The sequence below is a fragment of the Nipponia nippon genome, unplaced genomic scaffold (genome assembly GCF_047370975.1).
Source record: "Nipponia nippon isolate SJK-2023a ecotype South Korea unplaced genomic scaffold, ASM4737097v1 scaffold_10, whole genome shotgun sequence".
NCBI lineage: Eukaryota > Metazoa > Chordata > Aves > Pelecaniformes > Threskiornithidae > Nipponia > Nipponia nippon.
This window is the reverse complement of record NW_028262291.1, coordinates 31,055,388-31,068,873: the sequence shown is the minus strand read 5'-3', so window position 1 is coordinate 31,068,873 and position 13,486 is coordinate 31,055,388. Positions and strand designations below refer to the sequence as shown.

The following is a 13,486-nucleotide window of genomic DNA, read 5'->3' as shown; positions in this document are numbered from 1 at the left end:
ATATTACCTCGCAGGGGTGTCAGAGGGCATTTATGAAAGTGTATCATGTCTTACAATACTGATATAAAATTAGCAGCACAGCCATTCTATAGACATGCTCAGAAAAGTTAAATGGATCTGCCAAAAGTAAGAGAAGCAAGATACAGTACTTTATGTCTCAGCTTCAGTCCCAGCCTCTGATTTTTCCTTCCAACATGGTCACCTTCCCAGGAGTACAACATTTAACATCCATTTAGCAATCTCAGCTCACTCACCCTGGTAGACTGTTTGTTATAAAGCCAAACATGTCAAAGTTGGAAATATGCAAGACAGTAAGCGAACATGGCACTGTACATCAGGCAGAACTCACTTTAGGGACATCCAAGGGACACTAAACAGTGGGAGACAGATGCATAGGAAGGAGTTTGCAAGGCTCTCCTCTCATCAAGTGACAGGTTACCTGGCCTTCATTAACATCCTTTGACCACATCAAGGTGAAAAGCTGGGAAGACTCACCAGAATGCTTCCCTTTGCTTCATGTAAGAAATGCAGCGCCAGCTCCTGGTTGGTTCCAGCCCCAGGAAAAATGCTTGAACAGGCAGCAGCTAGCAGGTTTTCCACTGTTTCCACAGAGGTACCAAAAAAATTCAGATAAGATTAAAATGGAGTTTCCTACAGGATTCGCATCATTAATTAGCTCTTTTGAAGCAGGGCTAGACATAACAGGAAGTAAAACTCTCAGAGAAGTTGAATGTCCTTGCAAATTTATCTGGATCAAATTTGGACACAAGAACTCCTTAGACAGCAAGGTCACACAACACTACTCTGCATGCAGCATTATTTACACATGGAGTTTCTTGAAAATCTCCTCCCTCCTATAATATCTTTCCATCTCACTTCACCTCAGAGATTTCCTGAATCCCCCCCTTATATGGTGAATTTCCATTTCACTGTACCCTTTTTTCTCTCTCATCAGAAAGATTTCTTCCAAGCCTGCCCACTTCCTCTTCCCTTCAGGATTTACACATGCCACAACCACCCATGTGCACCAACAGCAGACAGCTCCCCAAGTCTGCTACTAGCTGCCACAACTCTTGCTTCCTCATCCTGACTATTGTCTACAACGTGACTTTTCCAAAATACTATTATGTCTAGAACATCCCTTGAAAATGCAGAAGTTGAGGGCATGTGGCATACAAATGTTAACAAAGACAAGGAAGCTTCACTGAGCAAAATGCTGCTCTTTGCCTGACCAGTAACAAATGGTCCCATTTTATCTCAATGAAAAAAACCAATCCTATCAACCTCCCCCCTGCCACACACAAACTGATGAACCAAAGTTTTACTCCTAAGACTGTTTTCAAGACCACTCAAACATGTCACTTGACTGGCAACTTTGAGAGATTTTAAATTATGCCTACAGTAGATATGTGGTTATCCCTACTACAACCGTGACAATTCAGTCCCATTTACCAGCCTTCCACATTCTTACCATTCTCCTGGGTGACTTTGTTGGTTTCCAGGTCACCCCACGGCTGCCACACCAGCTCTGCTTTATGTTCATCAACTGCTGCCAGAGATCTGTCTTGGAGTGATGGGATTTCTGCTTGAAAGCGAGTTCCTACATTTATTCTCCTGCAGAAGAGGTAACAAGTAAACGTCAGGACCCCTTTACAATATCCAGGAAGTCTCTATCTCTGCTAAAAGCACTAATTATGAAGAAACTGAAATGCAGCAGGCTCCTGCATATAACCTGAACAGCTTTCAGGTGTTGTAGGTTACATTAATGACTCAAAAGGTGAGAGGTTTTACGTCCGTTACCAGTTTCCATTGTCTTATCAGCAATGGTTGAAATTGTACTTAAATTAGGATCCCCTAATAACTGCTCAAAGAACAGTTATTAGCTTTCAATAATCATCACTTTTTGAGAGGCTGTCACATGGACTTCTCTTCCGGCGAGCTTGCTTCTCATGCATAAGATAGGTGAGCCTTTTTTAGTATTAACGTTTTGCCAGCCATAACTACAGAATTACAGCATCATTTAGTCTCCAGAAGTCCTTTTCAACCTATCTGGTCCAACTCCCCATTCAAAGCAGGATCAAATTCAAAGCTTGGTCCTTTATGATCTTGACACAAGCTAGTATCTTCTAGAAACTATTTCTAACAACTGAAACCAAAAATAAAAAACAATGAAAGCTGTATTGCTCATTCTGTATCAAAAGCAAATCCCATTCTTTTAGCAACAATCCCATACTTTTAGATTCTGAATTGGCAGACAGATTTTTTTACAACATGCAATCCACAGAGAACTATACTTGCTTTAAGTCAAGTGACCATCCACAGAGATTCTACTCTGTACCAGCAAACAGGATTTTGTGCATGGAGATAGAGAAGAACCACCACTGAAAGACTGCTCTACCAGACTTGGAGGCCTAGAGGTCTACACCAATAGCACAGCAAGCAGCGAGAGCACGGATGTCCTTTGTCATTATTCTACATCTCTTACTCAGTGGCAAAATACACAGACAGACAGCAGTAGCTACACAAACTCAGTGTACAATATATTGGATAAGTCCAAGGACAACTTTCTAAGTAATATAGCAACTATATATGCAATTCAGAGGTCCAGAAGAGAGAACAAAAGAAATGTCCAAACTAAGCTAGCAAGAAGACCCTTCAGAAAACCTAGATATTAGAAAACCAAGATATTTGAGAACAGCTGCTGCTCAGACCACTCAGAATATAACGAAAATCTCTTATTCTGAAATAAGATAGCTATGCTTAATGCAAAAATGTTCCTCTTTCAGATGTCAGTCAACTAGCACCATACTGGTAGCTCCTGAAATAGTAAAGGATGGAGAAATAAGCTGAGAGAGAGAGAGAGAGAGAGAGAGAGAGAGAGAGAGAGAGAGAGAGAGAGAGAGAATAGATCAGACAGTGCCCACAAGTTGATTAAACTCGAGTTGCTTCATTAGAAAAAAAAAAAAAAAAAAGCAAAACTCCCTGCCCAGGGCAAGGTTTGCTATAATTCTCAAGTCTTGGCTTGGTTCCCCAGCACGAGGGGAAACACAGTTACCCGAGAAAAAAGGATCATCTAGTACAATAAGGAATAGTAACAAAAACATCTGAGAAATGTCAGCCTCCAGACTTATCTGGTCCTTTGCTGTTCTGAAATGACACATGCATGTCTATTAGGAAAGCAAGAGCCTGGAAAACGTGTGGGTAGGCCTTGAAACAACACATATAACCCATTAAAAAAACCCCAGACAGATAATAGCAAATGTTCGAATAGGATGTTTTGAAGTCCTAGAAGGCTATGGTGTCAAAGGGAAGGAAGAGGGTATCATTTTCTATTATGGAAAGGGAAGAAGGAAACACATTCATTCCCTTTTTTCTGCCTAATACATCACTTTGCTATTGTCAGTATCTGCATCATGAGATGTCATGAGTTGGAAAAGCCTGCATTCAAAACAAATAGCTGACTTCGAACACACATAAAAAGAGATTTTACAAACGATTTCTTTTGCATCTATAGCAGATCCAGATCTACTTCCTCACACTTGCGGGGAATGGTTTACAATTCATGTGTGTATAAACAAAGAGATGCAGAAGATAACTACCCTACACACTTGTTTCAACTTCAACCACTCATTCAGCAGCAGCTCAACACTGATGGGGTGGGATTCCTACATGGACAAGCAGAATCTGCTAGATGCACAGACTGATGCTAACTTCCTTCCAGTAGGTGATGACAAGACGACATCCAGCATGATAGATGTAGCAGGAAAGTTTTAGGCTGCCATATACTCATTTTCCCAAAAACACCGTCTCCAATACCTGTCGAAGGTAAAGCGACAGAGACATTGCATATCTCACACCGTGGCTGTGGGCAGGGGAGAACTAAGGCAGTTGAAAATGTCCCATCTCTGATGCTCATCATTGTAGCTGTTTCACGATCTGCTTCTCAAAAGTAATTCAATTTCAAATGCACACTAAAAATGGAGCCTGCATGGAGAATTAAGAACTCCAAGGAAACCTCAAAGTTTAAAGTGTTTTACAGGTACAGAAGCCTATTAAAACTATAACGCTATATAGTTTTCCATTTTTCCTTCACCTGTCTTGATTATCTTGGACAGAAACAGCACAATCCAGACCAAAAATAAAAAGCAAGAGATTTCACGCAAGATTGAGAAGACCTTGTTAAAAACAAACACCCTGATAAGTCCTCCTTTCAGCACATTGTGAGGGACTGAAGAATGATGTTAATGTGGAGTATTCTGCTCACTGTGATTAGTCTCGCTTATCATTACGGCATGCAGTTTCACAGTGGAGGAAACAGTAATGGATTCTGATCCACCCTAGAAGGGATGACTGACAGAAACTGACATTTTGCTGTCAACTGGCAACAGATAAAGCGGCTGTTACTCCATTGGAAAAATTAGGAGATTTTGTGTCCCAAGACAGACTCCTCAGCCTCACCTGTGAGAGGAAGAGAGGAAATTGGAAAAGCTGGAGGGAAAGAATGTGGGCTTGAAGGGCTATCAGAAGTTACTTTTAATCTTGAAACTAAACTTAGAATGTGGCATCCCTAGGCTAGAAAAGCCTAGGAATTAGACCTTGTACCTGCAATGTCTAACTAAAACCAGATTTCCACTGCAAGAGTTGACCTGAGTAACCTGATCTAATTTGGCCTGTTCTGAGCAAGGGCTTGGACCAGATGACCTCCAGAGGTCCATTCAAGCTACATTATACCATGATTCCTTTAGTGATGAAGCCTAGATTTCAGTACAGCAAAAGCTCTTGCCTGTAAGGACCGGCGGTGCTCCTGGGATGCCCCGCTATACAGCTGAGTGTGGTAACATCCAGAATTGAGGCTGTAAATTGGGAAGGCAATTCACAGCTGATGCACCACAGCTATACTTGAGGCTGGCTAGCTGAGGGGTGACTTTAAGACTTTGAAGCAACTGAACTGCAAAACCGATAGGACACAAAGATCGGTGACACCAGCTGCCTATTGAACTACTTCACATATAGAAGAATTAAGCTTCATTATCACATTTCCTATTCCAAATCTCTGCAATGAAATGACCTTTTGAGAAGCATTAGCAGAAGGTCTGGCAAAGCACAAGCAATTAAGAACACAGTATCAGGTAATCACAAGTTATAGTCAACTTCTGACTGAGTCAAGACTACCAAATCAAATTAAATATTTTTTTCTTAAAAAAAGTGCTTCCTATCGTATTTCCGTTATAGAAGATATGTCTACATAACTGACCACAACAGTGCTGCAAAACACTTCAGAGCAGCAAACTGATTACTTTGACAACACAGAATGACACCGGTTTGTTAATTTATCTTGGTTAAAAGTTAAACCTATCTACTTGCATAAGCATCTGTTCAGTAAGACTTAAGATGATAGCAAGACAACTCTTTGCACATAACTCCCTTTTGGCAACAGGAAACGAACTTGTATTACTAAGTTACTATGGTTTGAAATTGCCAGCAACAAATTTGAAAATTTTCACACACAACTAAAATTGCAGCTAACTTTATGTCATTAACTTCAGCAATTTAAACCAACAGACATAACAGCCAAAGACAATTGCATCATAGAGAGGCCAAAGATCAAGACCTGGAAGGAACCAAAAAATATCTGTCCAAGAAGAGGTTCCCCTGGATCAGTGTGCAATGAACCAACAAGAAAAAGATTAATTAAGGCATTTTCAAAACAGATTTAAAAAACACCAAATGTGGTTATTTCCATGAATGGGCTGAGCCTGGAAGGGATTTGCAAAGGTGACAAGAATAATCATGGTTCATTCACAATTGCAACATTTGCTCAGGATAGCCTGTTGCCAAAAGTGCAGAAAACTCAGCTTCAAACAGGAAGGCAGAATGGAAAAAGGGCAAGGAAAAAAAAAAATTGACAGCAAATGCTCCAGTTAATTTTTAAAATAGACGCCATTTTGGAAGAAAAAGTAAAAGCAGCTTGGTATTTATTTGGGAAGAGTTTGAGTTAAACATCTCAAACGTTACAGGATACGCTGCAGAGTTAGAGCCGAGATTCCTGACTGCACAGTCAGCAATGCAGTGCCACGTGGGTGTTTTTATGGCATACAGGTGTTTCCATGCCATGCACCCCCACGTTTAGATTTCGCAAGAGTTCATTAACCTAGGTATAATAATGAATTGGAACAACCTTGCACTGAACTCGAGCTGATAACTCTCCCAGAGGGTTTGCAAGGGCTGTGAGATACATTTGCTACTCTGCTTTTTTTGCTACTTTGCTCAGCTTTAGCACCAAGCCTAAGCTCCTAACTCCAGCTTCAGTATCTCCAAAACTGTGTTCCCTAGTGCTGCTGGGTCCACATATGTCTGAGCTTTCCCAGCACACAGCCAACTAAAAAGACTAATGAGGCTTATTAGCTCAACCGGCTGTAGTGCTTTCAGACTGAGCTAGCCCAGGTGGGAGTGAAGTCATGTTCACAGTTGCGCTGCAGCTAACCTGCAGTCTGACCAGTGCATGTGAGAGCTAACGACATTTTTCCATACTATGTTTTGGCCTTCCTCTAAAGGAGCATTATTTCCCCACTCTAAACCAAACATACAGCATACAAAGAAGTGTTTGTACAAAACAAAAAACAGGACAGATACACCTTTAGCTAACCAACAGTATTTCAGCATGGAAGCAGATGAGCAGTAACAGAAAGCAGTTAACCACCAGAATTGCAAGGTGCATTTGCCCAAACAAACATTATTTATCACATGGAGTAACTTTTAATAAAGACAATTTATGTTTTGAGTCACTAATAGGAATAGCTTTAATGTTTTTAAGAGAGACATCAACTGTACAGGGAGCAGCTTGAAGGCTTAGGAGGAAGAAAAGAAGCACATTTACTACCAGGCTAAGAATATACTGGGTACTTACGGTTCAATGCTGACCGGGGTGGCTTCCCCCACTACCGTAAGAACAGGAGGGGTAACTTCTGAACTATCTGCAAGGAAAAGAAATAACTGCTCAGACAGCTCATCTTTGCGTTTGAGATATATTCTTCACACAGCATCTATCAGAGCTATCCATCTCTCAAAAAAGGCACCCATATGCTAAAGGAGTTTAAGATGACCAAGAACTTACCTTCCAGTCACCATCTACATCTTAGTACTAACTATTTACTGTCCACTCCGTTCAAGATAATGACAATCTGTTAGAGGAAGAACTGACTTTTCCATTCCTAAGAATGTCAGTAGGGGGTGTTGCAGATTACTTGTGAATGTATCTTAACATGCATGCCCAGATGGAAGCAACATTGCATTTCCTTCATCCTAGCTCCCCAGACTATCGCGAAGAAGTCCCAGTTCCACATAACCACACCTCCTAAAGTAATGATCTTCCTCCTGTTACGCCACAGTTCCTAATCATAAATTAGCCAAGGAAGGAAGGATAAAGTGAAACTTACTTGATCTAAGCAGAGTTCTGTGAGCACTTTTAGGAGTCATTGGAGGTGGAACCGAATGGCCAGTTGAAGAGAGGATAGCATTAAAATATAGCCCAGAACCTTCTCTCACTGGACTAAGAATTGGCGGAGGAGTGTAAGGAGGTAGCTCAAAGTTCCTATCCGAAGGATGATCTGCCAGACGGACAGGTGACCGCAAGTGGCTCTGATATGGAGTAATGTTAGAATAAACAGGTGGTGCAATAAAGGTGCCAGCTTTTGGTGGTATAAAGAGTGGCTCAGGTCTTGGCCGCTGCTTTGGTTTCCGGGCAAAGCCCTCTGCTTCATCCTTTGGAACAGCATCTTCATGCTATTAGGGGAAGAAAAAAAAAAAAAAAATCACATACTTAATTTCATTTTAAAACCTCAGGTCATTTGAAAAACTTCAGTGAGATGACAACATTCTTTCATGGCAGCTCAAAATTTGCATAGGGCAGTTGGAGGGCGTCTCAACAATTAGCACAAAGGGAAAGAGGGAGGAAGATGGAGAATGGAATGGACACAGGGACTAGTAGGTATCAACACTAGCTCTGAGTGCTTATGAAGTTATACTTTACAAGAACTACACATATGGCTGGTCCAGCCTTTGGTTGGAAAGATAATGACCCCATGGTAACTTTAAAAGAGGGCATAAAAGTATAGCAGAACCTTGGTACAGATACATGGTGACACCAAACAGCGATAAGAGAACAGAAGACAATATAACAATAGCGTCTTAGATTGTCAAGCTTTTAAATGCAGAGAAACCTTCCTAGATGCCTGCGATTTCTGTGGTATCTGAGCATTCTACTGTACTTCTGAATAGAAGAGAAAAAAAATCAAACCCAAAACCCCACTGAACAGCACCACACTGAAGGAGAACACTCAAGTATCAGCCTTCAGTACCTCTGTAAGAGATTTCAGTTCCATGAGAATAAATCTTCACCTTGTCTTTTATTCATATACAAAGATATGTGCACTACTCATAATTTATTATTATCTACGTGCATATGGAGAAAGCATTCTTTACTCAGACTATTTATTCTAGTGTTATTGACCATCTGACTTTAGTCACTGTTTAGTAGTGCAGCTTTGCTTGGCTGTACTAGTATTAGCTGTAGGTCACGAAAAGCCAGTAATGCCCAAATATATGGCAATATTATGATGAAAAAAAATCCACAGTCCACAGAGTACATCCATTCTGAGCCCAAGCCTTGAGATCAAACTGCTTTAATGGAAAAGTTTATGGATAAAAACTATGTAATTAGATCGAACAGATTTGGCTCATCTTTGGTTTCTTAGTCTATCCATACCTGATTGGAGGTTTCCATGTTAGTATTACGATTAGATCGCCTCCGAGTCACTATCACAGAAGGCTTGCGTTCACAAGGAGCTCGATCATTTGTCTGGCCTCTCTGGAGCTTTCCATCCTCAGATTTTTCCTTTCCAAGGCTCTGCAAGTCAATTTTTCTCACTGGCACAGACACAGGAATGATAAGAGGCACGAGGCTGTTATCCTCCCGGGCTCTTTTCGGAGCTGGTGAAGAACTGGCGAATTCCACAACACTTTTTGCAGCTGTAGGTCCTGGAGCTGCTATCAGCACACTCTTCTTCTCTTCCGAAGTATCCAGTTCCTGAGAAGAAAACCAGATTCCTTAAAAGTTCTGCAGTACTTACCTAATAAATCAGATGATATCTCACTTTCAGTGTATATCAAGTTTCTCAATGAAATTTGCAAGCTGAAATGGATCTGGAAAAGTGTTACTGGAGGAAAAAGAATACTTCATAAAAGTGTTACCAAAATTTCTCAAAATTACTTGAGGATTGCCTGAAGTCTCATCTACTAGAATATTTGTATACATCATTCTTAAGTATCATTTCACTACCTACAGTGTGACATTTTATTTTCCAGATGAATTTGTGCCCTGCCATATAACTTCCAACAAAGGTTCTTCAGTTTTAGTAATGATCATAAGCTGCAGGTTATTAATTTCAAATATTGGACTTTTGTTCCAGGAAAGACTGAACAATGATAATCTTAATTAAATCTCTCATACAAAAAACAGAGCTAGCTTTTTGCTCCATTTTTTCTGAGTTACATGACAGAGACAACTAACTTTTTTATAACTGGAGCCTTTGAGGTTTGTTGTCTAACCAGGCTTGAGCCTGAAGGACTTTTACTCAGCAGAATCAACAAGGCATAACTGCAAGACGGCACTTTTTGCATTGGTATTACAGCTTCCATGTCTCTGCTTTCTTTTACTCATGGAAACCGTAGAAAATTGAGCTCCAAGGAGATGGGAATGGAGGATGAGTTACTGAATTAAACACACGGATACTGTAACACCAAATGGCTTCAGGTACTGTTGCATTTCTAGTCCTTCAAATGACTAGCCACATGTTCATTCCACTCTCAATTCAAAAGCAGTTGCCAGCTCACTTAGAAGCCAGATGTTAAAGTACAACTTTCAAAAACACCTCTCTTCAGGGATGTCAAAGGCCTTCTTTAGCTCTGATGAAGTGCAATCTAGAAGCTGTAGAAGATGCTCCTTTTGGCATTTCAGAACTTCTCTCTAACTTAGAGCTCTGTTTGGAAAGCCTTTGGATAGGACTAGGTATGCAAACTCGTCCTTCGTCAGAGCCACAATCTACTGAGGAATCTACCTGAACAGCTGTGTTTTGTAGGTGGAAACTAAGGCACGTTATCTCTCAGGTATGACAAGAGGTCTCCAACCTGGACTTCCAAAATTTTGCGGAGATTTACTGAAGTTCTCAAAAAGAATCTATTGCTTGCCATCAAGAATACATAATCCTGATTAAAGAGCTAGTATAAGCAGCTTCTGTCATAAGGATTCAGATGCCCCCCCAGTCATTTCATTGTGGTCACAGATCATGAAAGCCGGCTTCACTGATGAGCGAGAGAACATGCTCCAGCTGGCCCATGAAGAGTCAACCCACGATAGCTAGAAGGACACTAGACTGAAGTCCCACTTTGATACTATATTTATATTGAGGGAAGCGCAACTGTGTTGTCACAAGATGCATCAGTCAGAGCCTGGAGTTAGTGCTCTGGCCTCTCTCCAAATGAGAGTTCTGGTAATTTTTGTTGCTTTTAAGAGCAAACAAGTCCACTCTGAAACAGTAAGCCTTCAAAAAAAGCCAGGTGCCAAGCTTGAGCAAATAAAATCAATCATATCGGGAAGATTAGGACTGCCTCCCTCCAAGACCTTTTATTAGAGTAAGGCTAACTGTGCACAGAAGGGTTTATCCCACAAGTGACACTGCAGTTTAGAAGTCTGCCTGCTTCGTCAAGAGACTGGAGATATCTGCCCCCATCCCGCAATGATGAAACACACAACTGAAAAGTCACAACTGGCATCAGCTGCCCCAGGCTGCGCTGCAAGAGGAATTCATGAGCTCTGAGGTCCTCCCTTCACTCCAGGCTGGTGATATGCACCTGTACTTTCCCATAAGACCACCAACTTTGGATTTGGAGTGCATTCATCATGATGACAGATATGTCACTAGGGACCACTACCTCTAGATAGTAAGGAGCGCTTGTAAATTTTTGTAGTCTCTCTCCACTACTTCAGGAAAGAGAGACTAACAAAGATGCCTTTTTAAACATATAAACAGGTCATCTACTGGAAACAGATGCCTACTTCCACTAGTCCTGCCCATACCTGAAGAAGCAGCTCACATATGCATTCATGCTGCTATTCGTGGGCCTCCATTCATCAGGGAAATTTATGCTGTTATCACCTTATTACTGAAGCCTAGTTAAACATCTGGGGTCTTCTTCTGGCAGTGAGGATCCACAGTAGATAGTTTTGCACCACTGTTTAGAGCGGTGCATTCATACTACCTTCTTTAGCCTGCTGCCAAGAAAAGTCTTGGTTTTAATCAGATATTTTTTTTTTTCCCCTCCTGAGGTACCTGTTACTAGTGTAACACTCTAGCATACTTTCTGGGTACCTGAGAGAATAACAGCAATCAAACACGTCATGGTAACATGAATATGTGAACGAGCACCAATTCTGACCAATCTACAAACCTCAGATACTTCCTGTCTGCTACACAGATCTCTGTAGGTCAAGAGACATGAACTAATTTCCTGACTACAAGGAGGAAATTATGGCCGCTAGTCACACAAAAGATGTCACATTTCTTTGGCTGTATGATCAGTTAATCATGCTCCTTTTATTTTCAAGATTGGGAGGTAACCAGCAAAGGACTCTCTGCCTTGATGATGGGAGAGATGACCTCTTTGACAGAAAAGAGGAAGGAGGAGACCTGAACAGTAGTAGAGATAGAAAGAAGGCCCCACTGGCAACTTAATATAAACAGCTGAGACATCCTTAAAGATGCTCTGGTCCACACCAAGATCACACATATCTAAGGTTTACTAACAGGGGAGATGACTGATTTTGGAATCAAGCTATTTGTTTCAGATCCCTAAATAGTTTCTCAACTGTTTGATTATGCTCAGAGGTAAACAGAAAGGAGTCATTGAATAAGGGACAGGACCTTCACTTGTAGAACTGCTAGGGGATTTTCAGCTAGCTCAGCATCTCTGTTGCAAAATTTAGGGCAGGAAAGCTGCTGGATAATTCAAGCAAGTACAACTTGTTGCACTTCCATTTAGACTCTTGCATAAATATTGAGGGATGAGCTAGTGATCTAGAGTCCACCCACAGGAACCCATCAGTCATTTTGGCATTGATCCTGTCTATCCCTCAAATGCTTTCTAAAAAATACAGAATTCACAGACCAAACTTGATTGCGATAGCTGGAAGAACTGTTCCAAGGACACTGCTGAGATCAGACAAGACACCACACCAGCTTTTTAGAAACACCTGCTCGTACAGTGCTTTCTGCCATCATTCTGCATCATCTTGCTAACAGTAAAGGCAGCTTCTCTCTGTGGTCAAACTGAAGCTTCTCCATGAAGGAGGTGAGTCCGGAACTGCAATTCCACAAATGGATTTTTTTGTTTTGTATGTGACAGCTGGTGCCCTGCCCTGTGCCAGGGGAAAGAGGCCAGGTAACCAAAACCTCTGTCTCCCTTCCATAAAGGAATATTTAAATCCAGTCACCCTTAAGAAGACTATTTTGGATCTGAGAAAAGTTTTTTGCACTATTAAAGAAAACAAATTACATCGCCTTTTGGCATGTAACAGTTTTATGCTAAATGAAAACATAAAACTAAGAGTTGAGAATTTGCTGCAGCCTGTAAGGAGCAATAAGCTTGCACCACCTGAAAACGGCAGGCACAGTATGATGGGCAGCTCTGCTGCAAAGCACCAGTTTTGACACTACACGTAGACAGATATTGCTGTCCAAAATAATGTTTCTGTATAAGGTACACACACTTACATTGGAATGTTCAAACAACTGGTTCAAATTATGAATGTATCTTCTCTCATCAATAATTTAATCCTATGGCCTTGTTTCATGCTTTTCACAAAACCTATGCTAGAGAAGGCTTCTAGGTTGCTTAAAACAGAAAGACACTGATAAGAGGAGACCACTCTCCTCCCATAAACATTTTTTCTTTTTCTCCCTCACATGATATCCAGCCCCCTTAAAGATGTAAAATCCATCAGACCTCAGATAAGAATTTTAACGTCTTTCAAAACCTCATCCTGAAAGCCTGAAGAGATCTAAACATAAAGAGTTCTTCTGATAGTGCCATCATGGGAGCAAACAAGCTGCTTGCATAACTGCAAAGAACAAAAGAGCATATGTCAAAACACTTCTCTGTTCGGGCTTTACATTACGAATCAAGCTGCAAGCAGACATGCCTTCAAACAGTCAATTTCTCACTTCGCCTCTCAGGGCCTTTTCCTAGATGCTCTGTTAGCTTTTTTTGCCACTATGCTGGTGATCAGACTGCAATGTGAATTGTAGGCCTTTCTACAATATAAACATACAATGGCTGGGAGAGTATGAGCAAATAGCTCACGCTGCTAACTACTACTAGTTTTTTATCAAATCTGCTTGTTCAACTGGAGTTAGAGCAAAAAGGATTGAAA

The 13,486-nt window shown here is 41.0% G+C and overlaps 1 protein-coding gene across 6 annotated transcripts in view; it reads right to left on the bottom strand.

Annotated features, from left to right (window-relative positions):
• MIDEAS (mitotic deacetylase associated SANT domain protein) overlaps positions 1 to 13,486 on the bottom strand; it is a 66,958-nt gene that overhangs the window by 6,150 nt on the left and 47,322 nt on the right. For all 6 annotated transcript variants that reach the window (XM_087746350.1, XM_087746348.1, XM_087746347.1 and 3 more), the window contains 5 exons: positions 8,765 to 9,085; positions 7,437 to 7,782; positions 6,908 to 6,974; positions 1,472 to 1,614; positions 496 to 599 (listed from right to left, as the gene is read on the bottom strand). In XM_087746350.1, coding sequence (XP_087602476.1) covers positions 496 to 599; positions 1,472 to 1,614; positions 6,908 to 6,974; positions 7,437 to 7,782; positions 8,765 to 9,085 — 981 coding nt within the window. The remainder of the gene's footprint in view (positions 1 to 495; positions 600 to 1,471; positions 1,615 to 6,907; positions 6,975 to 7,436; positions 7,783 to 8,764; positions 9,086 to 13,486) is intronic.